Source organism: Lobosporangium transversale, assembly GCF_002105155.1.
Source record: "Lobosporangium transversale strain NRRL 3116 chromosome Unknown BCR41scaffold_16, whole genome shotgun sequence".
In the NCBI taxonomy this organism is placed as follows: Eukaryota; Fungi; Mortierellomycota; class Mortierellomycetes; order Mortierellales; family Mortierellaceae; genus Lobosporangium; species Lobosporangium transversale.
This window is the reverse complement of record NW_019028994.1, coordinates 223236-247634: the sequence shown is the minus strand read 5'-3', so window position 1 is coordinate 247634 and position 24399 is coordinate 223236. Positions and strand designations below refer to the sequence as shown.

Below are 24399 nucleotides of genomic sequence, written 5' to 3'. Positions count from 1 at the left end.
ATCACTAGAAAAATATTCAGTGCAATGAATACAATCTGCATCGTGCAATCTTACTGGAACATCTACGACCAATTAGAAGCATAATGATGAATCGCTTTTACTGACAACGGAGGAAACAAACCGGAAGCAATTGGCTTTTGTCTTGACTTCAAGCGATCACTTTGCCTTTTTATTTTTATTTTTTTTTTTTTTTTTTGTTAATATTAAATACTAAATCGCTATCTATTCCATGTTACTTTCTCTTGCTTTCTCTCCAGGACGTGGTGGTTTTGGACGTGGTCGTGGACGTGGTGGTGACCGCGGTCGTGGCCGTGGACGTGGACGTGGAGGCAAGGATGAGAAGGAGACCTGGACCCCCGTCACCAAGCTTGGACGTCTTGTCAAGGACCGCAAGATCCAGTCGATCGAACAGATCTACTTGTTCTCGCTCCCCATCAAGGAGTACCAGATTGTCGACTACTTCTTGCCCTCGCTCAAGGATGAGGTCATGAAGATTATGCCTGTCCAGAAGCAGACCCGTGCCGGTCAGCGTACCCGCTTCAAGGCCTTCGTTGTCATTGGAGACTCTAACGGCCACGTCGGTTTGGGAGTCAAGTGCTCGAAGGAAGTTGCCACTGCCATTCGTGGCGCCATCATCTTGGCCAAGCTCTCGGTGATCCCTGTCCGTCGCGGTTACTGGGGTTCGATCTTGAACGAGCCTCACACTGTTCCCTGCAAGGTTACTGGCAAGTGCGGTTCTGCCGTCACCCGCTTGGTTCCTGCTCCCCGTGGTACCGGTATTGTCGCCGCCCCCGTCCCCAAGAAGCTTCTCCAGCTCGCTGGTGTCACCGACTGCTACACCCAGGCTTTCGGCTCCACCCGCACCTTGGGCAACTTTGTCAAGGCTACGTTTGCCGCTATTGGTAACACCTACAGCTACTTGACCCCCGATCTTTGGACCGAGACCAAGTTCACCATGTCTCCCTACCAGCAGTACACTGACTTCCTTGCCAAGCCTCAGGAGAAGCGTCGCGCCTAAACGTGCCTTGTCGATCATCCCTTTCTCACTATTTTTGAATTGAAGAAAAAATCGTCAATTGCACTGGCATATACTTTTTCTTTTTTATACTATTTTTTTTCCTATCGCTGAAATAAATCTGATATTTTTAAGTGGGACCAAGTGGTTTTTCTGTTACGGATTGATGAAAGAAAAGGTGGTTGTAATATTGTAGCATTGTAATTATTCAAATGCATACACCATGCCATGGTTTTGTTTATTACAGCTAAAAATATGACTACCAGTTGGTAGTGTCACCATTGTCAAGAATCTGTTTGTAATCGTCGGGGGGTTGGGCTTGTTCTCTTAGGGAATCTTCAGTGCCTTCATGAAATCATTATCCCTTGGATCCGACTCCAAATTCTCGACAAATCACTTGCATTGGTTTTTAAGTCCTTGGTCGAGCTGCAAGAATGAGTATCCATTTAGTGCAGGCAGTCTTAGTTCATTTGTCATTGCCGACGTGTGCTTATCATACATGAGCTGATCGTTGAAGTATAAGTGATACATCAACTCTTCAGAATGGTCACTTATATAATTCCTGGTGTCCGTGGCAGTTTCACCAAAATAACTCTTGAAGGGCTTCAAAATATCAGTGATGCCTTGTCGCGTGTACAAAACATCGATGGGTTGAAGTTTGATGATAAAGAAAGAATCAGTAAAGGATGATCCTGGTATAAAGCGCACTTGTAAGGTGTTTGAGCTTAGGATCCAAAACAAAGACACTTGGTCGTGGATGTTCAAGGTGCTCTTCTTGGTATCGATTATATTAACTGCGCATCTTTCTTGATCAACATACCAAGCTCGATTGTATCGACATAGTTGTTGCATTAAGTCTGCGGCATTCAGGTAGTACATCTGGATTTGATCCTCAAGTCGGATCCCGGCTTGCTCGAAAAAATGAGCTAGAGATGTTCTGAGTGTATTTTTCAACCGTAGGACTGCTTTAGATGGTTTTCGAGTCAATGTAGTTTTGTCGTGTTGGACAGTCCATCTAAAGAAGATAACTGCCAGTGTACTTTGTCGAGGCCTTCCTTGTTGTGCATTCGTATCCTGTGCTTGCTGGAGATTACCATGCCATGAGTATGTGTTTTGTGGTGGAATCTTGAAGAGGGTGTTATAATGAATTGATATAAATGGTCCTCTTCTTCTGATGTGCGCGGGAGTCATATCTGGAAAAGTTCTGAAAAATTGGGCGATGTACAGGCAAATAGTTTGAACACATCGTGCCGTCTCTGTTGCGATACGGATCAATTCTTGAGTCGCTTTTAATATAGTACTATGCAGGTCTTTGCATTGCTGAAGGATCAATGGAGCATTCATTAGAGTCATTGCGCTTAAATCTGATTCATGGCTTCGCTTCAGACGTATAGAGAGTATTTCACAGTTCATGGTGACGGACTTCACTGCAGGTGCATAGTCAAGGACAGTGGTAAGTTTGTTCAATTTTGGCCTGCTAGTCCTGGTGGTTCTTGAAGAACCAGCGCGTGCCTCTCTAAATGAAGAGTTGTATCTAATTCCGACTTTGCGTGTCTTTTTCTTTTTGCTGAGGAGTTTAGCTGGCTGCTCTGCCTCATTTACAGCAGCTTCATGTTCAAGGCTAAAGGGTTTGTTATAAGCGGTGATTTTGTAGCTGTAGTTCGACGCCATTTGCTTGGGTGAATATGCTTTGCCCGCAAAGCCAGATAAGGTGATAAATAGTGGAGATGATGCAGGTAACGGTGCAGAGAGGTTGGTAGGGGATGCTATCTGGCACCTGACATTCCTATTCTGCCAAAAAAAGGGGTTTATTGTATGTACTAAGCTCTTGAAGACCCCATCGACAATGGCTTGAATAGAGTCCCCATTTTGCGATTGCGATTGCGATTGTCGTTGTTGCTGCTTCATATGACGGAAGAATAAATCCATCGAGTATTTAAGGTGGCTCGGACGCAGCCGCATCATACTTGCAGGGAAGCGCCCATCGTCCTTAATCTGATTGTTGTATTTTGTTAAGAAATATTGCTGGGTGATATGGGAGGTTTGGTCTAAATTCTTGAAGACATTCATGCTCGATGCAAACTCGCAGCCCCTTACGTAGCTCATGTTGTCAGCATTGGACACGGCGACAAACACTCTACACATGGGTCCAGAGAAGTTGAGCTTAGTTAAAATCGACGTGAACTTATATTCACGGAAGGACAGCCTGTCATCGAGGTCAGGTCGAAGGGTGATGTCGCTAGAGTGGGAAAGAAAGTCAGAGTCAGCCGTGGCAGCGGTGACCCTTAACTGGTGGGAGCTACATAGATCTGTTTCGCCTTGGCATTCGCATACATTCCAGCCCATATCCCTTAGACCTGTGGCAAATAGGGCCTTGAGGGTTGTACCCAAAAACACTGTTGACCGCCACTTTGCGATAGCTGGCTTGTTGTATCTAATGATGTTTTTGACAAGAGCTCTGGGGACACGCATAGCATAATAAATAGCTACGTGACTTGCGATCTGATTTATAGCCTCTAATGCTTCATTTTGGTTACGCGTGGATGCCGTGGTTCTTGTATTATGGGCCCTAGTCTTTCGGACAGCAGCAGGACCATCGAAATGCGATGTGGCGGCTCGATTGAAGAAGCGGCGCACCTTCCGGTCAAGGAGCCTCGATAGAGTCCCTGCAAGACCATTCCGCATGTTCTGCAGAGAAGGATGCGGAACCTGGGCGTTCTCCAGCCGAAATGTTGCGAATTGGAGCGGCTCCATCGTCGCAGTGATGTACGAAATAGATGGAAAGGACGTCCAACTGAATCCTGTCGATGTTGTATGTATCAGCAGCGCCTTCCTATTCCTTGGATCCCAGTGGCTGCAACTATCTGTAGGTGAGTCTTAGCTGTATGCTCATATTTTCGCTACATTCTTCAATACGACTTCTTGATACTTTATGTCGCTACGTCTACTTACGGGGATGAAACTACTAATGTAGGTCTCTTGGTTGTGCTACTTTTGATTAAATGTCTAACTGATGTGTAACTAAGAGTCGCAAGGAATTACATGTTGATGAGTGAGAGGAAAATAAAAAATACCTTATACTCGTTGGCTACTTCTGCTGTCAAGGAGAACTTACGAGGATGTGTATTTAAACAAGGACTTACTGCTGATCTGACGGTGTTTACTTTTGAATGGTTGAATGGTGGACGAATTTTTTAAAGCAGAATACTGAAAAGAGTTTGATGCAGGTGAAAGAGAGTAAAGAAGAGTGAAATGTTAAGGAAAGAGAGAAAAGCTGAAAGAAGCATACCCCACTAGAAAGAAAATTGTTTTTTTTTTTTTCTTCTAACAATCATCGGCACTTCTCAGACGACCTTTTTGCATGTTCTACTCCTTGTGAACGCCAGTGGTTTTCTCTTGGTTCATCTAATCTGAGGCATCCCTTCGATGTTTTCAAAACAATAGGCACGGATTTTTGCCCTCTCTCCTTGCAGTTCACTTGCTGCATCTCCATCATATCTTAATTTCCTTTTATATTCACCAAAAACTTCACTTCAGAACTAATGTTACAGTGGCATTCAAGGATATAATATGGAGTTAATGAACTACAATAATAACGATGACCAGCTGTGTCCCTATCGCAAGAGTCAGCCCTCACCCAAACAACTAGGCACAACAACGACCCGTCCCTGATGAAGCCATAAGTAACGTCATTTTCATTCCTTGAATAGCTTTGTTTACGCCTCCAATAGCGACAGGAAGTTCAATCTATGCTTCCATTTGATGGGTCCGTATCCTTAGAAATGTAATCGACACATTCGTTTAGTAATGGAGCTATTTCAGTTAGGCTATCATTCGTTTCGATTGTCTCCTCAATGATAGATATGATGGAGCGAAAACAATCACGAAACTTGCAGGAGAGCACCATTCCTGAGGAAAACATAATTCAGCTTGGCTTTGACATTTTCGGCCATACGTTGCCCCAGACTCCTTATATGTCTCTGAATTGAGTTGACATCTCTTCAACTGAAAAGCCAGCAGTTTATGGTACGCCATTTGCGCCTTCAACTCCTCTGTTGGATAGTTTTATACCTGATGTGGAATAACCGCCAGGATGAGAGCCATCTGAGGTATAGACATTATGAGCTACATTTACGAGATGATTGTGTTTAATAACCTTCCATGCGGCTGGGTGCTCGGAACAAAATACGACTATATTCTTGGGTGATTTGTTTAGATATTTTTTTGTCGTAAATCGCGTGTCCGACTTGATGTAAAAGTCCTCTTGCTATTCCTGAGGGTATACTGGAGCTTTGATCGAGAGCGCGTTTAAACTAGATAGAAAAGCTTCATTTCATTCTGATTATATTGTCTGATTTGCAAACTTTTTCCTGCTTCTCTAAACAAATACAAAAGGGATGCTATCTATCCACGTTGTCAATCATACTTTGTTTCGCATTGAGCATTGGGATGTCCTTAATTTCCATTGGTGTGTTGCTTATTAGGCAACATCCCCTGATATTCCTCGTCTGGCAGAGCAGTATCAGGGAACATGTCTTTGACAGACAAAAGGTGGTCTAAACACAAAGACAGTTTGTTCATGCAAAAGCAGCCGCAATACCGCAACGGTTTATGCTTGCAAACCCTGACCTTTGTCCGTTTAATATTTCGCTCACTTGTTAATTTTTTTTTTTTTTTTTTTTTTTTTTTTCATTCCTTCATTCTCCATTCCCTTATTCCCTCATTCCCTCATTCTCTCCTTCCTTCCTTCCTTTCTTCCTTCTTTTATTCCTGATTCTTTTTTCTCTTTTTTTTTTTTTTTTTTTTTTTTGCGCACATCTTGCTAGCCATAGTCCCGAACGAAAATGGTGGCACAAAGTTTCCTGCGGCCTCTATGCACATGCTTTACTCTCCTTACTCTGTCCTCATTTTTTGTCTTTGAGCTTTTGTCGGTGTCAAGTTTGGCTTCACGATCACATGAATGGAGATCTTCTAAAAGGATAGGAGAGCTCCATCATCTTGAAGATCCCAGCAATATGTCTACATTCTCGGCGTCCAAATCTACAAACCGCTGGACCATTCCTCTAACAGGTCCGAAGTCCACAGAGTTTGAGACGGTGATGCAGAAAAGTGTAGACGGTCATCCTCATATCAACTACGGAGATGATTCATCACTTTCCTTAAATTGGCTTCGCCGACATTTGGGCACAAAATCGCCATACCCACATGAAGATCGACCAATAGGACCGTTGAATGATACTCCTGAAGGTTATGAACTCACCCAGTTACATTTGGTATGGCTACTCATTTTTTCTTTTGCTCATACAATAGATTGCCCTTTCAACTTTAACCCTGAGATCAATGATTGACAGTTTCCACCGTGTCACCTTTATCTAGATATGTCGACATGGTACGGTTCATGAGGCGAGGCATCTTTCCAATTCAGTCGAAATATTTTAAAAAAGATCATGTGTACATCTTAACAATCACTTTGATCGCTAGGAACGAGGTACCCAAGCTCATCCAATGCAATTTCATTCCAAAAAATGACCGAAAGACTAAGATTGCTTGATGTTCCTGGCTTTGAGTGGCTACGGAACTGGGTAAGTAGCATGACTGCTTCTAACTAAAGCCTGTACAAACCTCCTTGGTTATTTTATGAAAGTACCTAATTTATTCTTATTCGCGGTATAACTATCGAAGCCAAGCGAGACACTGTATCCTGTCGCCAAAGGGAACCTTTTATCGCCAAAAGGTGATTCAGACTTGTATCGGATCGGGCGGCGTTTCGCAGTCAGGTACAAGGAATTCCTTGACCGATATCCCTACGATGCCAAAACATTTCAATTCCAGAGTTCCGCCAAGTCGCGATGCAGCCAATCAGCATATGCCTTTTCTGTCGGCCTTCTTGAGGGACGTCTGGTGAACGACCCAGGAGTGGAGGACTACCCTCCGACTCAACCTATCGACATGTTTACCACTCCAATCGTAGGTCCAGACACCGAATCCTCAGTCTTGCATCCTTGTCCAGTGACCGATATACATATAATGAATAAGTTGTATAACTATCGAATATGCTTGTCGTCTTTAGGGCCTCGATAGGGAGCTTGCTGTCAAGTATGCATGCCCTAGATGGCTCAAGAGTGTCAGATATGGGCCAAGTGTCTTGCGCGAGGTACAGACCTTTCAAGCAAAATTTTTACCAAAACTTGCAGAACAGATGTCGACATTATTAACTTCACGGAACGGGTCTAAGCAAAGTAACGTCACGACAAAAGATGTGATGACAATCTATGACATGTGCGCGTTCGAAGTAGCGTCTTATAACAACGACCAAACCTGGTGTCAACTCTTGAGGAAGGCTGTCAATGTTGAGTCATCAGCTAGCAAAGCCTATGGTCCCAAATTAAGCTTCCTGAATATGGAGATTGTCAAAGATTTAGAAGATTACTATACCTTTGGTCCAGGCATACCGTTCAATAGACATCTAGGCTGCATCCTCGGGACGACACTTTTCAATTCGATTGAGGCAGCTCTAGGTCAGGAAGCGGGCCATCCTTACAGTGGCAAGCAAGGGGGCGATAATGATGATGAAAGGTTGGGTCTATTTCGAGGGGTCTTCAAGTTTGGTCATTCGGAAACCATTTTTTTCTTTTCTAGCTTCCTGGTATGTTGCTTTTCTTTTTATTGGCTGAGTCTACTAATGGCGCTTCTTTTTATTCCTTTTACTACAATTCATTTCAAGTCAAGATGCTAACGCTTACTTTTGGCACTAGGGCTTGTACGATCAAAAGAAGATCCCTTTGCGAGGAGACATGACCCCAGAAGAATATGCAAAGAGGGAATTCAGGTCAAGTAAGCTCTCGCAGTTTGCTTCCAACATGGCGTTTGAGGTGTTTCGACCTAATGACGGAGAGGTGCGCAGAAAGCGACGCCTTGTTTATGACAAAGACTCAGTTCAGGCTCATTTCATGACAGAGGCAGAGACTCCGAGAGGTTTGATTCGATTACTTGTAAATGAAGAGCCTATGATCATTCCTGGTTGTGGATCAGGATACTTTTGCGAGTGGTCGACATTCAAGAAAATCCTTCAGCAGGCCGGCTCGGGATGTGATTTTGAGGGCTGCTGCACTAGTCTAAACTCTTCAGATATCTTGAGCAAGGATACTTTGGATGTTCCGTTTTGCCCATCAGTGGAACCTGTAACTGAATAAAATAGTGTCTTTTGATTATCCAAATTACACCATTCTGCAAATATATTTACCATATTTAGCGAAGACCCCTGTACATGTACAGTACGCGACTTCGAGTTCTACGCGAGAAGGTATTGGGAGGTGTACCATTCATGGTAGTGTGAATAATAATTCAAATAAAGTAAACAAGGTTGTATAAGCATGCTAATGATGCCTGTGCTTACAAATCATCGTGGCTGTTTGTGACCTGGATCAAAAATTTTGATGAATTCCTTGAGTGGAATGGGAACGACAGTGAGAGAGAAGTAAATGATGTGAAGGAGTCTGGTCTCAGTAGAGCAGAAGTGAGGGCCATAAGTCGCAAAGAAGCAAGGCTATCCTTGACGAGGAGTATTTGCGCAATGTAATGTCGTAATGTCTTTATCTTCCTTCAGTAAAAAATAAAAATAAAAAAAAAATAAATCCATTCCGAAATAGCACCAACACTGTACAAGCATCGATGTGTAATATGGCAATGCAACATCACATACCCTTGTTTTCTCCAATTGAGTCCAATTCACTTGGGGTTCTCTTTGGGACGAAGCAATATTCATTATTCTTGGATAGTAGTTAGCAAGTTATTGTTTTTATATGTTTTCAACGTTTCAGTGGCTGTTTGACTGTTTGGCACAGCTGAGGGTTTGGATTAAAAGTCTTCAGAATAAACTCTTGGAACCTTGTTGGTGATTATTAATGATGACCACCCAAATATAACTTTCTCGAACCAGCATATTTTGCAGATGCTCTTTGATTTTCAAAGCATAGAGACCACCAATATCTACCTTCGAAGTCCATTTTGAATCAATATAGGACAGTGCTGGGTACATGTCTAATGCTTTGATCCAATAAAGTGTCCACGTCTCAGGTAGGTTGCCTGTGAGGTTGCATGCGTTTGATATGGTTCATCTACTGGATTAATAAATAGAATACAAGCGAATTAAGCCACTTTTCAACTTAAATTAAGGTGTAATGTTGTAGATCGGGGCCGATCAGGCTGTAAATTAAGTAAGTCAGGTCCGAATGAATTGAAATAAAATAATCCAACGATATTATATAAATAGTCCAGCAACAGTTTGACAATTAAGCATAAGCTATTCAGTCTCAGCTTGTAGGATTGAAAATCAGGGTTTCAAGCCACATCCAGTTGTATTATTGATTTCAAATCGAAGATGAGAAATCCATGCGAACTTTAAGTCAATGCAAAAAGCAAAAACTATAAAAGTTGCCGCGATCCCTCAACAGCCAAACGAAAATTACCAACTTCGGATACATTTCATTCAATCTACTCGACTGCAACATCAACTGTCATTGTTACTATAGCCTATTACTATCCTTTCATTAGCACAACTCGTACAATCTCTATCATGCCTTCCCTTATCAAAAAGATCAAGAACGCTTTCAAGCCAGACACAAAAAAGAGTTCTACAAAGAAAGCTATCGCTCCAACTTCAGCTGCTGTCACGACTGCCGTCACTGCCCCAATTGCTACCGTCGTTGCTTCTACTACTGCTCAGACCCCGCGCGCTCTATCTCATCCTGAGAACACTCATGTCAACCACACTTTTGCAGCGCTTGTAAAGTCTGACGCTCAGTTAGCTGCTCTCGCTGATCATCACTACACTAAACCTGCTAACGCTGAGTGCGTGGATGCTGCTAAAGCTGCCCTTGAGGCTAATGGCTTCAAAGTCCACCTCGTCAACAGCTGTGGAGAAGCATTCGAGACTCTCAAAGGCCTGATCCCCGCTGGGGCCAGCGTCAACAATGCTCATTCAACTACTCTTGAGGAGATTGGATTCATTACCTACCTTAAAGGCGAAACGTAAGCTTTTGTTTTGTAGTTGCAAATTCAAATCCTTGGTCATCCTTTAACGTCGACGTATGTCATGCTAATACATTTTCTAATATGTTATTTAATACTACAGTGGATGGAGCAATGTTCATGCCCAGATTCTTGCCGAGAAAGACATGGCCAAGCAGGCTGAGCTTCGCCGTACCATCGGTACAACTGTCGATTACTATTTGACTTCAATGAGCGCCGTTACTGAGGATGGCAAATTGGCTCATGCTGACCTTTCTGGCTCCAAAGTCGGTGGCGTTGCCTTTGGAGCCGCCAACGTGATTGTTGTTGTTGGAACCAACAAGATTGTCAAAGATGAGGATGAGGCTTGGAAGCGTACTAATGAATTTGCGCTTGCTGCGGAGAGTGCACGTGCCCGGGATGCTTACGGTGTTCCTGCTTCTGCCATTGTCAACTATGAAGTAATCCGCAAGGCTAACCCCTTTAACCCCAATCGTATTCAGGTTGTTCTTGTGAACGACACTCTTGGATTCTAAGCTTCTCTCCTTTTTTTCTGTTTCAATGCGGATCATTTCATTCATAATTGTACAACACATAATCCATTTAATAGAATATAAAATCTCGTAATAAATGAAAAAAAAAAAAAAAAAAAAAAAAAAACTTAAAGTAATCCTTGTTAGCCTTGTGAGACGAATGAGAACATTAGAGTCCCTGTTGCGCTCTTCTTGTCCAGCGTTGTAGCACAGAAATGAGAATGGACTTTCGGATAACCATGCGACGCTGCTTTTAGTGCTCAAAAATGAAGCATTGGTGGAGAACATGTGAGGCTCTCGTGGAAGAAATCTTGCTGAAAGGCTCAACAGAACAAGGGGAAGTTTCTGGAAAAAAGAAGAAAAAGCATGTTTAATAGACCTATCTTTGTCCAGATATGAACTTAAGAATAACTGTGAAGAACGGAAATCTATTTTCTGTCTTTTCCCAGCTTTCTTGAATCCTATCACACATTCCTTGGACTGATTGGCCCTTTGCTAATCATAGATGTATTTTTAGATATTAGTCAAGTTCATTTCAAAAATGCAGTGTAACCACCCAAATGGAGAGTCTGTTCAGGGCTGTCAGACAAAATGAAGTTGAGGAGAGCAATTTGTTAAATTTCGGTAAGTTTACAGATTCTAGGCATGAGCACATGAAATGCACTAAGCAAAATCACAGAATGTTGAGCTAAAGAGGGACCAAGGGATATATATATATATATATATGATTGTAGTTAGCTTGTGTTCATGCAAAAAAGATTGTCCTCTGTAATCTTAAACAGTAGGGCTCTGCGGTCACCATGCTGTAAAGATATGGTTGATTTCTCGGTAACTGTCAATAACCAACCAAAACAACCAGATGACGAACGATGAAGGAATAAACATTTTACACTTTTCAACAGCCCCGAGGCGCGGATTTGCAAGTCATATAAAATGGAGTGGCACATCAATTTTTTTTTTTTTTTTTTACTTCAGATCTCACCCTCCCCTTCCTTCAAGACCCTCAGCAACAACAACACCTCTATCCCTCGCTCCCTTTCAAACTTACTCCTTTACGTTCCATCTAACATCATGAAGTTCACTTTCTCTGCCGTTGTGCTTGCCCTTGCTGCCTCCCAGGCCATGGCTGTCGTTCCCAAGCCAATCAAGGAGTGCACCAAATCTGTTATCGTCACAGGTATGTTTTCTACTTATACTTCTCAGCAGAGCTACAATGATGAGTATGAATATAGTTAAGAGATTCTTACAACATTTTTATAATCCACCTTTGATAGAAAACGACAAAGATGGTTGCATTGAATTCGCTAAACGCCATGGTGTCACCTTCGACGATCTCCTTAAATGGAATGAGAAGCTTAGGGATGATTGCGAAAACCTCGATGTAAACCATCCCATCTGTGTCTCTGTCACTAAGGGCGACTGCTGTTTGCAACTTACTCCATCTCCTGAAATTCCAGTAGCCACCAGCCCTGCAACTGGTGTTCCTACTGCTCCTACAAGTGTTCCCACTGGTGTTCCCACTGGTGTTCCCACTGGTGGCGTCTCTACCACAGGCCTCCCTGTCCAACCAACCGGGGCTCCCGTCGTCACTACCACCACCACCGGTGCTCCCAGGACTGTGACAACCCCACCTGCATCTGCTACCACCACCGCCGGCGCGCCAAGCAGTGCTGCTAGCTCCAAGGGCTCTATGATTCTGGCAGCTGCTGGTGTCTTGCTCTCGGCTGTTTACATGCTTTAAGCATCATCGCTATCGCATGTGCGGGAAAAAGGGGATGGTAATGCATGATGAACTAGGACTTTTGAAGGGTAGAGAGCCCTGTTGGTTCATATATTTCAACAGAAACTGTCCTAAAGCATTTCAAAGTCTATCATCGCTTCCCCACCGTTTAAATTATAACCAACAAACCATACCCTTCATCATTAGATGTCACCACCTAATTACCAGCAAGCCTTAATCTTCAATCCGACATGTTCTTTTCAATAAACTACGATGCATACAATTAAAGGAAATGAGAGAAGGGCGGTTGATACGGAGCGCTGGGCGTTAATGTCCATAGTTGAACCTCTCTATCATCATGCTCCAAAAAATAAAAAAATGCTCTGTGCTCTCAAATAATGATTCTGGGAGTTCCATTTTGTTCATTCTCTGATAAATGAATACGATAGAAAATGTAAACCAAAAGCCAAAATGAAACTGAACCATTGTTATTCGTCTAACTCAAATTATTTTCCAAGATTACCAGAGCAACAATTTTTTTAGGGCTGAAAAAAAAAATAGCTCATCAGGATCAGAAAGTGAATTTGACATTCTGTAATTAAGGTTCTAAAGTGATTTTGTATGGAGGATTGAGTAAACGTCAAAGGTATTGCTTTTTGAGGCTTTCGTTGCTTCAGTTGCTTATCTGTCACACTTGTCAAATTATAAAGAAGAGAAGACCACGGGAAACAGGGGGGTGATTATTAAAAAAGAAAAAAGAAGAGTAAGATGGCCATTTTTATTTTTGATAATATTAGAGAGTACCTAAGCTAGATTATCAAAGATGCGCCTTAAAAAAGTCGAGGACCATTATTACTTCCTGGTTTACTAGTCCGGCTGGAGTTGATCTCCAAATGAATACTAGAGTCCTCGCCAAAAAGTCATAAACTGGATATATTTTACAATACTCAATTTGAATTAAAAATTTGAAAAATAAAAATTTACGTACGAAGACAAAAATGCATATATTTTTTGAATAGAAGGAATGAATTAGATGCATGACCACCAAACCAATTCAATCTTCGTTTTTAATTAGAAATATTAGAATTTGCGAGAAATGGGCAACATCATTCTCAATCTCATTCTCGATCTCATCCTCATTGTCAACCTACTTTATTCGCAATCTTCAGATAGTAAAATGTCTTTCCCTTTTGATATCAATAACCTACTCTCATACAACGATCTTGGTGGTTGGTATAGCGAAGGAAATATCGACCAAATGATTTCAGGCACACCCTTCACTCCGCCTCGAAGATCGCCACAACTGCCCACTGAAGCCGATCTCTCCCCTATTAGGTCTCCTACCGAATATCAATGGATTACTCCTCCCAGAAACGAGCCAAGGAGTTCTACCTCATTAGAGCAATTCGGTGAGCGTCCCAATACCCTCGATTTAAATCCATTCTTGTCAGACAAACAAACTGGAGAGAGAAAAAAGGCATTTACACGCAGTAAAGCGTCCGTTACTAAAGACGAATACGCGATAATAGCTCATACATATAATGCTATAATGAATGCGCCACCAGCAGTCCAAGACTGGTTTAAGAAGACAGACAACAGAGCAATGGACCTTTCGATTCTGATGGGTGTAGGGAGAAACACTTGTGTGGCAGCAATTAAATATGCACAAACAGGCATCGTCGAAATGACAGGGCGAGGAAGAACTGGACGCCCTAAAAAAGAAGCGGACAAGGATTTAAACTCGAAGGTGCTGAATATCATAGTTGAATCAAACAAGAGCGGGACTCCTAATTCTGCGGGTTTAATTGCAAACCAACTGAAAGAAGACTTTGAAATCGACAGATCAGCAAGATCAATCACTCGCGACCTCCGTAAAATGGGACTGTATTGGGGCAAAGGGATCCGACAGAACTTTTTGCACGACTCCAAGGAGAATATTGCCTTCCGAGCTACTTACCTGAAGCGCCGTCTTAAGAATTTAAAACTAGTAGACGGCAGTTGGGTGCCTAGGACTCCAGAGGTCTTCTTGGACGAGTCTTACTGCCACATTGACCATGCTGCAGCAAGACGTTGGGTGCAAAGTGGCGGTGATGTCATTAACGATGCAGGAAGGAAACCAATCATGGTTATATTTGCAGCCTTCATTGTATATTATGATGAAGCTGCTAAAAAGGTTGAAGGCAAATTCGTTAATGATAGCGTGTATGTTTGGCCATCAAAGGGACCAAAGCCTCAATCAAAAAAAGGCCAAGAGCAGGAGGCTGAACTGTGGGATGACGTACCTGAGGAGATCAGGAATGCAGGGGTCGTGGCAACAGATCACGATTATCATGGAAACTTCAACGCTAGTTTGTTCGATAGTATCTTTAAGCGACTTTGTGAGAATCTCAATAAGATGGGACTTGGCCCTTGTAAAATCCATCTTGATGGCGCTTCATATCACTTTCACAAGAAAAACAGGAAACCAACCAAGAGCGACACTGTGAAAACTATCAAAGAGTGGCTCACGGGCAAGGAGATTGTTATTCCAACAAGGGAAAATGGAAAAGCACTGAACAAAAACGAGCTTATGGAATTGGTTAACGCTCTTCCTGATGAGTCGTATTTCTCTATCAGTAAAATAGCCCAGGAGAATGGTGGACATGAAATCCTCAAGACTCCACCCTACCATTGCGAGCTACAACCTATTGAGAAGATCTGGGCAGTTGTGAAAAACATAATTGCCTCGAGAGCAATGGTGACAATGACATCCATCTTGCTGAAAAAAAGGCTACTAAGCTTGTTTTCCCAGATTCCGTGTAAAGTCTTTTACTCTGTATGGAAGAAGTCTGTGAAAATTGGCATGAGATACTATAACGAGAGGAGTCATGCACAGGAAGAAATAGTCGAAGAGGTTTATCAAGAGGTTTTTGATGAAAACGAGCCTATTGTGGACCTTAGTGACACTTTCAAAGTCGACAATAGTGAGTGGGATGCAGAACTCATTAGAGTACTAAATCAAGAGCGAGCTGAAGCTGTTACCCTAGGCCCTGAGATAGTGGATCTTACGCTAGATGCTGGAAGCATGTTTAATGTGATAGAGGATAGCGAGTCTGAGGACGAGCCTCTTATCAATCGAAAACGCTCTCGTAAAAATTAAAATTTTGAGTTTGTACGTATTTTTCCTGCGTCTAAAAGTGGAAGTATTCTATTCAATTTAAAAGCCTGAAAAATATATCCAGTTTATGACTTTTTGGCGAGATTCAAACGCGATGTGAGCAAAAGAATATTGGTGCAGGGGTTACACAAGACCCACAATGATATTATATAAATAAAAGACATCCGATGCTTGCCAAATGAGGGCTGCCTGTCCAATGGCCATCGCTTAATTTGGCTTATTGGTACCTGACCTTGTCCACGCGCTAAGAAATTCACCCAGAGCCTACTTTCAAATGCACACAAATATGTATATTTATACACTGATTCTTTTTCTGGATTCTTTTTTCCTGCTATAAAACGTCCAGTTCGACCTTCTCATTCTCTTCTTTTTTCCCTTCTTTATCCTTACTCCTCTTCCTGCAATCCTCAATCCATTCCACTTTTTTTCTCATTTTTTTTTGACAAAAAAATCTCTTAGCACTTTCCACCTACACATCTCTTCGTCGCGAACACACCCTTCTCAAACTCATACAATACATCATGAAGTTCTCTCTCTCTCTCGCTGTCCTTGCCCTTGCTGCCTCCCAGGCCATGGCTGTTGTTCCCATTCCAGTCAAGAACTGCACTAAGTCTATCATCGTCCCACGTATGTCATGTTCGCTGTGTGTACAATATCGACCAATCTATTTAAGTGAAAATGACCTCTCTGTCTAACCGTCTTAATGTTCAAAAACCGTTTTCAGCTGATGCCGGAACTTGTCTTGCATTCGCTAAAGCACATGGAGTCACCTTCCAGGACCTTCAGAAATGGAACGAGAAGCTTAGGGACGACTGCGCGAACCTCGATGAAGGCCAACCCATCTGTGTCTCCGTCACTGCTGGTGATTGCTGCTTGGCTCTCACTCCATCCCCTGTAATTCCGAAATCCACTACAGTGTCCGGTGCTCCCACTGGCGCCCCTACTGGTGTTCCTACTGGTGCTCCCACTACTGCCCCCGCTGGTGTCCCCACTGGTGCTCCCACCACTGCCCCTGCTGGCACTCCCGCACGCACATCCGCTCCTGCCGGTAGCTCGCCTTCTACCCTGCCCAGCAGCGCAAACGGAAACAAGGCATCTATCGTTCTTGGTGCTGCTGGTGTCCTTTTGTCGGCCGTTTACATGCTTTAAATTAGGCAACCTTCATTGTATTAGTATATCCCGTTTAATAATTCCGTAATCCTTACTTATCCAAAAATAATATCCTTCACATAAAAGAAAAAAGATATTGTGCAAAATTACTGAAAATGTTTTCTGGATGTTATAATCAATGAAGACAGTAAGCATGTCAGCTTCCCAAATACTATCAGGTGTTTATGTCTAATTTTTTTCTCTGTAAATTGGAAAAAGAAATAGCAGTAGTAACGGGTGCGCTACATATCCTCTTTTTTCGCTTTCTGTAACCCCAATCATCACATCCATGAAGATATGCTTATTAGATTTTTTTTTTTTTTTTTTTTTTTTTTTTTTTTTAAAAAAAAAAAAAAAATTCCTCATAAACATATGGGCACTAGTCTGTAAGTTGGGGGAGTCTGGAGCTTTCATTTCACTGCTTATCTGTTGCCGATGGTCTCGAATGAACTTAGTTGCCTCCCACCGTCTCGATCTTGTTACCCTCTTTTTTAGTTTCCAGTTCCTTTTTTTAGTGTTCACCATGCAAGGACATGAGCATTTTTATCCATTTTTGTTTACCCATGTAGATATATACATTTTAGTACATTTATATATCCATGCACTCTACCTGTATCCATTTACACAAATAGACAAAGAATAATGAGCACTGGTAAAAAAAAAGTTTAATGGACACCCAGGAAAAAGGAGAGAAATCAATTTTAATATTTATTTGTGTAAAGTAATAAATGCAAATAAATATATATAAATAAATTTACTGCATAAGCCATAAGCTGTATTTTTTCCGGGAAGCGTACATGTATTATACACATATAACTGTATGTATACATACAAAGGGATCTGCCGAAATCCAACTTTCGTTTTTTTCAAGTGACAATAGGGGTAGTCGAAGGACATGTCACATTAGAAGCAACCGTGAAGGTTGATTTGGATGTGCTACAGCAAGCTTCAAAGTCACATCCAGTGCCACGTTGAATCAAGATGTCCTTGAACAAAGACCAATCACAGAACATGGACGAACCACAGCCAGGAATCAGGTGAGGCTTCTCATTCACGAGTAAACGAACCAGCCCATGAGGAGAACCAGTCTTGGACTGCATAGTCTTGGGTTTGTACACCTCGAATGCCATATTGGCAGAGAAGGGCGAAATCAGGCTAGAGCGGAACTCACGCTTCTCATATTGCTCAGCAGTCAAATTGCCGGTCAAAATGGCGCCGCTTTGGTTGTAGAGGTTCTGGTGAAGAAGAAGAAGGAAAAACATATATATATATATATATAATAAAGATCTTACTGCTATCATATATAGTTATTATACACATGACTGGAGCGTTGAGAACAAGAAAAAAAAAAAACCTCCCCTTACCAAGAAAGTTGAAAAGAATATGATCGTCTCGGAATGACCAAACTTGAAGTGCCCATGATGGGGGATATTTGCTCCGCCTTCATCATCTTCAGGAAGCCGAGGTTTATCAGTGGAATCGGAAAGAACCAAGTCAATTGTCTGAACAAGTGATGAGCCCAGCTTACATCCCATCTCACGATTGAAAGGCACACCAGGGCCGTTGATATAATACTTTTCCAAATCAGTTGCGATTTCAAAGTTCAAAAAGTTGATGTACCGCTCCTCATCACCGGCATGAGAGCCCTCCTTGCTGGTCTTATCAGTACCGAGAGGAAGCAGCATCTGGCACCAGGTCGATGCCTCATCGTAAATCGAAACTTCAAACCCACACAGCCTGTAGATCGTCGAGGCATCCTCGGCGCTGATATTGATACCAAAAGTAGCACTGAGACTCTTGGCCAATTGGGGGGCAAACTTGCTTTCATACAGTCTCTTTTGCTTGTAAACAATATCCTGCCCACTGACCTCGTCTAACCATTTTGGACAAGAGGACTTGAGTTTCATTTGTTGATCAATTCCCTAGTATTTGTTATATTAAAAAAAAAAAAAAAAAAAAAAAAAGGACTATTCAGTACAGGGGCATTGGAGATACCTCTATATGTCAGTCTTGATACCCAGCTTAAGCAAGTAGAAGACGACATACCGCTGGCACAGTATAAATAGCGATAGGCTGGGAAGGAGGCAAAGTAAGCCGCTTCTCTTTAGTAGAACGATGATGGCCTTTGTCATCGTCATCAGCATCGTCGCCGTTATCGCCACCGGGTGGCCGGTCTTCAAAGAGAGCGAGCGCGAAAGCATAGGCCGACTGGCTGCTCCTCGGCTTGACAGAACTTCGGAATTCAAAGTTGTAGGGATCGTAAGGGTACCTGTCCAAGAAGTCTTTATAACGTCTCGAGAAGCGACGACCAATCTCGTAGAGGTCAGCATCACCGGAGGAAGCGAGAAGATTACTTTTTGCAGCGGGATAAAATTTCTCTATTGACTGTAGAAAGAAAGAAAAAAAAAAAAAAAAAAAAAGAGTATATATCTTAGTTTAAGATTAGTTGTGATAAGACAACATATCTGACTTCGTGTTTTTCTCTTACCCAAGTTTTGATCCATTCGAAGCCTGGTACAGTTGTGTCACTGAGTTTGTCCCACAAATCCTTAAAACTAACGTAGTCATCGGGGTCTGGGTATCTCGTTCCTGGCAACAAAAAAAAAAAATGTTATTTCATCATGAATAGTTTTTTCAAGTATCTGATCATTGTAACGCCATTGAATTGGAATAAATTACCATGTCTATTGATCTGGTTTATGAGGAATCAACGAATATCGAGGGAACGTTATTTTGCGTTTGTAATTATCGTGATAGCACGAAGAATAAATTCATAGCTCATTATAACCAAAAATAAAAAAAAGTACCAAATGAAGTTGAACGAGTTCATATCCTTTAGGTGTATCCTTTAATGGGCCCTCGGGCCTATCCTCATGAGGGTAAGGAGTCTTGGTACCCAGTCGTTGACGAATCCATTCAAAGTCCTTATCAGAGGATGAACTGGTGGGTTTGGCGCCATAAAAAAGTAACGCGATCAGAACTGAGATCACCATAAAAATCGAAAGGACGCCTGAAATCTTTACGATTTTCCGGAAGCGATGTCCAGAGTCTCCCCTCATCAACGTATATTCAATAGAGGGATCATAGTATGTTCTTACTGTTGCCATTTTTTTTTTTATTTTTTTTTATTTTTTTGCAAAATAATAAAGATAATAAAGATGAAGCAAAAAAAAAAAAAAAAAAAAGCCTTGGGATAGATGTTGCTGTGTTCGCGAAGCTGGAAAGACCTGAAGAGCAAAGGCGATACCGAAGAAAAAAAAAGGATAGTGTCCTTTTATACGATGCGCGTAGAATCACCATGACTTCTCTTACTGCTGTCGCTACTGCTCGTTTTCTTTTCTTTTCTTTTTTTTTTTTGAGTTACGACCACTATGAAATGATCTAGAGCGCGTAACAAGAATGGTTTCACAGCACAACACATGCTGCTGTCCTTTTGGCGTATGATCAGACTTGAACCTTCACGGACATGAATTTTAAAGAAGTAACAAGGCTGGCACCATTTTAGCTTATCCACTCGTGCTTACAGTGAATTGTACTATAAAAATACACTCCTCATCAGGTGCCCCCCAAGCTAACGCCTTGGCTGACATTTTGCAACGGTGTGTTTTAAGCAATGATACGTTCTGAGATCAAACGTTACATGTTAGCGTTGGTTTATCCAAATGTATTGCCATAGATTTTTTTTTTTTTTTTTTTTTTTTTTTCATTCCCATGGTTATTGCTTCATTGAAGTAGCTGTTTCCGGCGTGATTATCCTCCTTCTCTGATATTAAATTATTTGCAGTCCGTATAAACTTCCTCCCACCACAATCAGGAAATGGTGCTCCTAGACTCTCAAATGATTGTAGTGCAAACAGCGATCTAGTTAGCAATAACAACTGTATCTTTATAGAGACACATTGCTCTATGGCTATCACTCAATCGAGTGCATTTTAACAGTAATGCAACGATTCAATCTTAAGAGAATAAAATCATCATTGTAATTCGGATATTTGATGTGTACAAATGTATTTCAAATGTTCTTATTTTATTTTTTTATTTTTATTTTTTTACATAGCATAAATGTCCTGTTCATTAGAGCTTGGATTTGGGACTATTTTTTGCTTCTTCTTCATGTGCGATATCCATAGCAAGTTCCGCAACTGAATCCACTAGGGCAGCATAGACCATTGCCTCTGCAGAGCTTGCTTGGCCACGCGCGACACGAGCTTTGATGCCGTGTAAGATCACCGCCAACTGATCCACATATTTAAAAGTCAGGTTAGTAACAATTGAGGAAGAGCTTCAAAGTGCAATTCATCAGCATTAATGGACGCGTGCATATTCGGGATATAATCACGCCAGAACTTACTCTGAAGAATGAAAATGCGATGCAGAACATCCAATTCTCAATTGGGAAGGGTCTGGAGGTTTGCTGGCAGTACCGTTCTAACAGGACATCGACTGGTGGGATAGGCAAGTCTTTCTCTGGGATGCCCTTTAGACCACCTATGGGGTTGCCATCCATTGCTGGCACATAGTATGGGTTGACAAGATTGGCTAGGTCAGAGAAAGGATGACCAATTGTCGACAGTTCCCAGTCAAGGATTCCAATGACACGAGGCTCTGTTGGGTGGAAAACCAAGTTGTCCATCTATATGTGATTGATGTGAGATGAGAATTAGTCTGAGGATCACGAGAAAAAAAAAAAAAAAAAAAAAAAAAAAAAGCGAGCTGCCAACGCTGGTAATAAAATCTACCTTATAATCTCCATGTACGATCGAGGTTGAATCCTTGACTTCATACTTCTTGAACCATGCAGCCAATTCCTCCATGCCAGGGATTGGACCAACTTCTTTACCATCGGCGTCTTTTACTGCTGCTTGAGCCGCTGAAACCTTTGAAAGTGACGCAATCTGGCGAGGATAGAAACCGCTGGGTTTGCCATAGCCCTCAAGACCCACTGCAACATAATCAACTTTATGCAACTTTGCGAGAGTGTCGATCGCGGAGATCCAGCTATAAATTAAATGATCAGCATGTTAATACGTATGACTAACATGATGATAAATGATGATAATAGGCAGTAATATCCTTCTTGTATGAAGATTTACCATAGACGTCGTTCCTCAAAAGGAAGCTTTTTCAATGTCACATCTGAAAAGATGCGACCCTGCAAGAACTCCATAACCTGAGTGAGATGAAACAAAATGAGAAAGGCAAAGTAAGCTTAAGACGGCGTACATAGCAGCTTGATCGTGAACTTAACTACGATCTTGTTTCTGATCATAGATCTTACATAGAAAGGCGTTCCAATGATGGACGAGTCTTCACAGAGAGTGTAGACTTTAGGTACGGGGACGTCCGATTTTTCGCCTAGAGCCTTCAAGATCCTATACTCTCGCTCGACTGCATGGGCAGTGGAGGACAAAAGAGTACCAGCTGGCTTCTTGCGGAGGACATAACGTGTATTACTGTATTTTAATTTTTTAAAGGAGTTTTTTTTTCAGTAGGAGCTCTGTTTGGCATTGCGTCGAATATCAGACATCAATCCTTTAAAATGAAATGATGACTATTCCTTACTTTGCGTCAGTCAAAAGGTAGGTGGGATTGCTTTGACCCAGTTTGAATTGTGAGACCTTGACGGGGGCAGCAAAACCAGAGATTGACTTTGTAAGGTACGGATCCAACTTACTCGAGTCCAGCTGATAGCTAATGAGGAATCGATCGATAACATATTGAAAATATTAGAAGTCAAGAGCCTAGAATGTAATAGTAGAATGAGAATGTTGCTTATTGCTAAAAAAGTAATTCCTGTCTACCCTTTGCGCACGTTGGTTGTGCTTTGGCCGTGTTCCTTGGGTGCCATAGGTGAGATGAAGACAAAAGTAGCTTGAAGTGGAATGAAGCGAAATGGAAGAGTCAGCGAATGAGACCGAAACAGATGAATGAAGGAATGAGTAGATGGATAGAGAGAAGAGTGCGTCAGTGCGATGTATAGGATAAAACGAAAAGAAAAAAGAAAATTAGAGAGAGAGAGAGAGATATATTCTTTCTTTATCGAAAGAGAAAAGCGGCTCAGACCAATTGCTCGGTTTACGATCTGGGTGGATCTTACAGAGAAAAGCATGAAATGTGATCGGCTTGAATCCCGATATGTAGTAGAAACATTGTGCTACCATTTTACACGGAAACTTGGAATCAATGCATTGAGGGCTTGCTTCAAAACATTGTTGATCTAATACTATACTATTGGAGCTTTTACCTCTAAATCCAACTTTACAGTGAATCCAACAAAAGTAATCATATTTGCAACAAGATCAAGCTCGTTTAATTTCCCTTTTCTTTTTTTTTTTGTATATAAAAAAAAAGCTGCTTGATTGCTTTAATAAAATCTTTTTTTAAAAACAATCAATAACTTTTGTCTCAAGGAATAAAAAAAAAAAAAAAGAAAGGCACGTTTAGGTGCGTTTAAGCGCGACGCTTCTCCTGAGGCTTGGCAAGGAAGTCAGTGTACTGCTGGTAAGGAGACATGGTGAACTTGGTCTCGGTCCAAAGATCGGGGGTCAAGTAGCTGTAGGTGTTACCAATAGCGGCAAACGTAGCCTTGACAAAGTTGCCCAAGGTGCGGGTGGAGCCGAAAGCCTGGGTGTAGCAGTCGGTGACACCAGCGAGCTGGAGAAGCTTCTTGGGGACGGGGGCGGCGACAATACCGGTACCACGGGGAGCAGGAACCAAGCGGGTGACGGCAGAACCGCACTTGCCAGTAACCTTGCAGGGAACAGTGTGAGGCTCGTTCAAGATCGAACCCCAGTAACCGCGACGGACAGGGATCACCGAGAGCTTGGCCAAGATGATGGCGCCACGAATGGCAGTGGCAACTTCCTTCGAGCACTTGACTCCCAAACCGACGTGGCCGTTAGAGTCTCCAATGACAACGAAGGCCTTGAAGCGGGTACGCTGACCGGCACGGGTCTGCTTCTGGACAGGCATAATCTTCATGACCTCATCCTTGAGCGAGGGCAAGAAGTAGTCGACAATCTGGTACTCCTTGATGGGGAGCGAGAACAAGTAGATCTGTTCGATCGACTGGATCTTGCGGTCCTTGACAAGACGTCCAAGCTTGGTGACGGGGGTCCAGGTCTCCTTCTCATCCTTGCCTCCACGTCCACGTCCACGTCCACGACCGCGGTCACCACCACGTCCACGACCACGTCCAAAACCACCACGTCCTGCACAAAATGGAGAACATGAGAAAGAAAAGGAACGAAAACAGTATTTTTTTTAGAAGACTATCTTATGGTATTTCATAGTGAACTTCTTCCTGTCTTATTTCCTCTCCGATGCTGTACACCTTTTTTTTTTTTTTTTTTTTTAGTGCTAGAGCCGAGTATTTCCTGTAACGTTGCAAGTCATGTTGATAGTGTTGTTATTCGTTATATGTATGATATATTGAAAGACGCAATCTACAGCCACTCCAGTCTTAAAGTCTTCTGCAGCAATGACTTATGTCTCTCATCTCTGTGACTCTTCCATTCATATAATGAAAACTCTCATGTTTGTATAATTGTTTGAAATCGCCAGGTCATGTTCCTTTCATAAACACAGCTTTGTTGCGTCACAAACTTGAACTAAACTCGCAATATTGGGAATTATGCAGTGTTCGAGAGCATATTCCTGAAAAATTAAATGTCGATATCAATATCTATCCTCCTTTAATACTTCTTTGTGTCCTTCACTCTATTATTGATCATCAATCCCGTATTTATCAATTGATTGTTGTCACTCCTCCGTCCCGTATGTCTGTGTAAGCTGGTCGTCTGATCTGCTCTACTAT

The 24399-nt window shown here is 42.1% G+C and overlaps 9 protein-coding genes across 9 annotated transcripts; 5 read left to right on the top strand and 4 right to left on the bottom strand.

Moving 5' to 3' along the window:
- Window positions 1-310: 310 nt before the first annotated feature.
- Window positions 311-1155, top strand: BCR41DRAFT_352557 (S2 ribosomal protein). The gene has a single exon (XM_022023973.1). It carries the CDS (start codon window positions 488-490, stop codon window positions 1016-1018), a length of 531 nt encoding a protein of 176 aa, XP_021881860.1. The 5' UTR covers window positions 311-487; the 3' UTR covers window positions 1019-1155.
- Window positions 1156-1246: 91 nt separating this feature from the next.
- On the bottom strand, window positions 1247-1871 carry BCR41DRAFT_352556 (hypothetical protein). The gene has a single exon (XM_022023972.1). The coding sequence runs from the start codon at window positions 1865-1867 to the stop codon at window positions 1409-1411; it is 459 nt and encodes a 152-aa protein (XP_021881859.1). The 5' UTR covers window positions 1868-1871; the 3' UTR covers window positions 1247-1408.
- A 3957-nt stretch (window positions 1872-5828) lies between these two features.
- BCR41DRAFT_48900 (histidine phosphatase superfamily) lies at window positions 5829-8379 on the top strand. Its single transcript, XM_022030869.1, has 6 exons — window positions 5829-6288; window positions 6392-6404; window positions 6497-6597; window positions 6698-6982; window positions 7086-7661; window positions 7771-8379. Exons 1-6 carry the CDS (start codon window positions 5860-5862, stop codon window positions 8206-8208), a joined length of 1842 nt encoding a protein of 613 aa, XP_021881858.1. The 5' UTR covers window positions 5829-5859; the 3' UTR covers window positions 8209-8379.
- A 1117-nt stretch (window positions 8380-9496) lies between these two features.
- Window positions 9497-10560, top strand: BCR41DRAFT_386114 (hypothetical protein; the record flags this gene model as incomplete). Its single annotated transcript, XM_022027758.1, has 2 exons — window positions 9497-10045; window positions 10149-10560. Exons 1-2 carry the CDS (start codon window positions 9591-9593, stop codon window positions 10558-10560), a joined length of 867 nt encoding a protein of 288 aa, XP_021881857.1. The 5' UTR covers window positions 9497-9590.
- Window positions 10561-11534: 974 nt separating this feature from the next.
- On the top strand, window positions 11535-12685 carry BCR41DRAFT_352552 (hypothetical protein). The gene is made up of 2 exons (XM_022023971.1): window positions 11535-11734; window positions 11832-12685. The coding sequence occupies exons 1-2, from the start codon at window positions 11629-11631 to the stop codon at window positions 12296-12298; spliced, it is 573 nt and encodes a 190-aa protein (XP_021881856.1). The 5' UTR covers window positions 11535-11628; the 3' UTR covers window positions 12299-12685.
- A 3244-nt stretch (window positions 12686-15929) lies between these two features.
- On the top strand, window positions 15930-16723 carry BCR41DRAFT_352550 (hypothetical protein). Its single transcript, XM_022023970.1, has 2 exons — window positions 15930-16061; window positions 16159-16723. Exons 1-2 carry the CDS (start codon window positions 15956-15958, stop codon window positions 16581-16583), a joined length of 531 nt encoding a protein of 176 aa, XP_021881855.1. The 5' UTR covers window positions 15930-15955; the 3' UTR covers window positions 16584-16723.
- Window positions 16724-17449: 726 nt separating this feature from the next.
- BCR41DRAFT_395747 (histidine phosphatase superfamily) lies at window positions 17450-19690 on the bottom strand (the record flags this gene model as incomplete). The annotated part of the gene is made up of 6 exons (XM_022028751.1): window positions 17450-17818; window positions 17948-18505; window positions 18630-18968; window positions 19072-19172; window positions 19263-19275; window positions 19391-19690. 6 exons carry the CDS (start codon window positions 19688-19690, stop codon window positions 17450-17452), a joined length of 1680 nt encoding a protein of 559 aa, XP_021881854.1.
- A 937-nt stretch (window positions 19691-20627) lies between these two features.
- On the bottom strand, window positions 20628-22659 carry BCR41DRAFT_352548 (kinase-like domain-containing protein). The gene is made up of 7 exons (XM_022023969.1): window positions 22385-22659; window positions 22146-22274; window positions 21862-22036; window positions 21677-21753; window positions 21323-21581; window positions 20935-21216; window positions 20628-20819 (listed from the first exon to the last, which is right to left on the bottom strand). Exons 1-7 carry the CDS (start codon window positions 22429-22431, stop codon window positions 20658-20660), a joined length of 1131 nt encoding a protein of 376 aa, XP_021881853.1. The 5' UTR covers window positions 22432-22659; the 3' UTR covers window positions 20628-20657.
- Window positions 22660-23030: 371 nt separating this feature from the next.
- BCR41DRAFT_352547 (S2 ribosomal protein) lies at window positions 23031-23741 on the bottom strand (the record flags this gene model as incomplete). The annotated part of the gene is made up of 1 exon (XM_022023968.1): window positions 23031-23741. The coding sequence occupies exon 1, from the start codon at window positions 23562-23564 to the stop codon at window positions 23034-23036; it is 531 nt and encodes a 176-aa protein (XP_021881852.1). The 5' UTR covers window positions 23565-23741.
- Between the last annotated feature and the right edge of the window lie 658 nt (window positions 23742-24399).

Bases quoted from the DNA above. Each gene is read 5' to 3' on its own strand.
- BCR41DRAFT_352557 (XM_022023973.1), top strand. From the start codon at position 488: ATGAAGATTATGCCTGTCCAGAAGCAGACCCGTGCCGGTCAGCGTACC.
- BCR41DRAFT_352556 (XM_022023972.1), bottom strand. From the start codon at position 1,867: ATGCAACAACTATGTCGATACAATCGAGCTTGGTATGTTGATCAAGAA.
- BCR41DRAFT_48900 (XM_022030869.1), top strand. From the start codon at position 5,860: ATGGTGGCACAAAGTTTCCTGCGGCCTCTATGCACATGCTTTACTCTC. The intron at 6,598-6,697 runs GTAAGTAGCATG...TAACTATCGAAG, and splicing joins TTGAGTGGCTACGGAACTGG to CCAAGCGAGACACTGTATCC. The intron at 6,983-7,085 runs GTAGGTCCAGAC...TGTCGTCTTTAG, and splicing joins ACATGTTTACCACTCCAATC to GGCCTCGATAGGGAGCTTGC.
- BCR41DRAFT_352552 (XM_022023971.1), top strand. From the start codon at position 11,629: ATGAAGTTCACTTTCTCTGCCGTTGTGCTTGCCCTTGCTGCCTCCCAG. The intron at 11,735-11,831 runs GTATGTTTTCTA...CACCTTTGATAG, and splicing joins CAAATCTGTTATCGTCACAG to AAAACGACAAAGATGGTTGC.
- BCR41DRAFT_352550 (XM_022023970.1), top strand. From the start codon at position 15,956: ATGAAGTTCTCTCTCTCTCTCGCTGTCCTTGCCCTTGCTGCCTCCCAG. The intron at 16,062-16,158 runs GTATGTCATGTT...AACCGTTTTCAG, and splicing joins TAAGTCTATCATCGTCCCAC to CTGATGCCGGAACTTGTCTT.
- BCR41DRAFT_352548 (XM_022023969.1), bottom strand. From the start codon at position 22,431: ATGGCACCCAAGGAACACGGCCAAAGCACAACCAACGTGCGCAAAGG. The intron at 21,754-21,861 runs GTAAGATCTATG...CATCTCACTCAG, and splicing joins TCATTGGAACGCCTTTCTAT to GTTATGGAGTTCTTGCAGGG. The intron at 21,582-21,676 runs GTAAATCTTCAT...TTTAATTTATAG, and splicing joins TTTGAGGAACGACGTCTATG to CTGGATCTCCGCGATCGACA.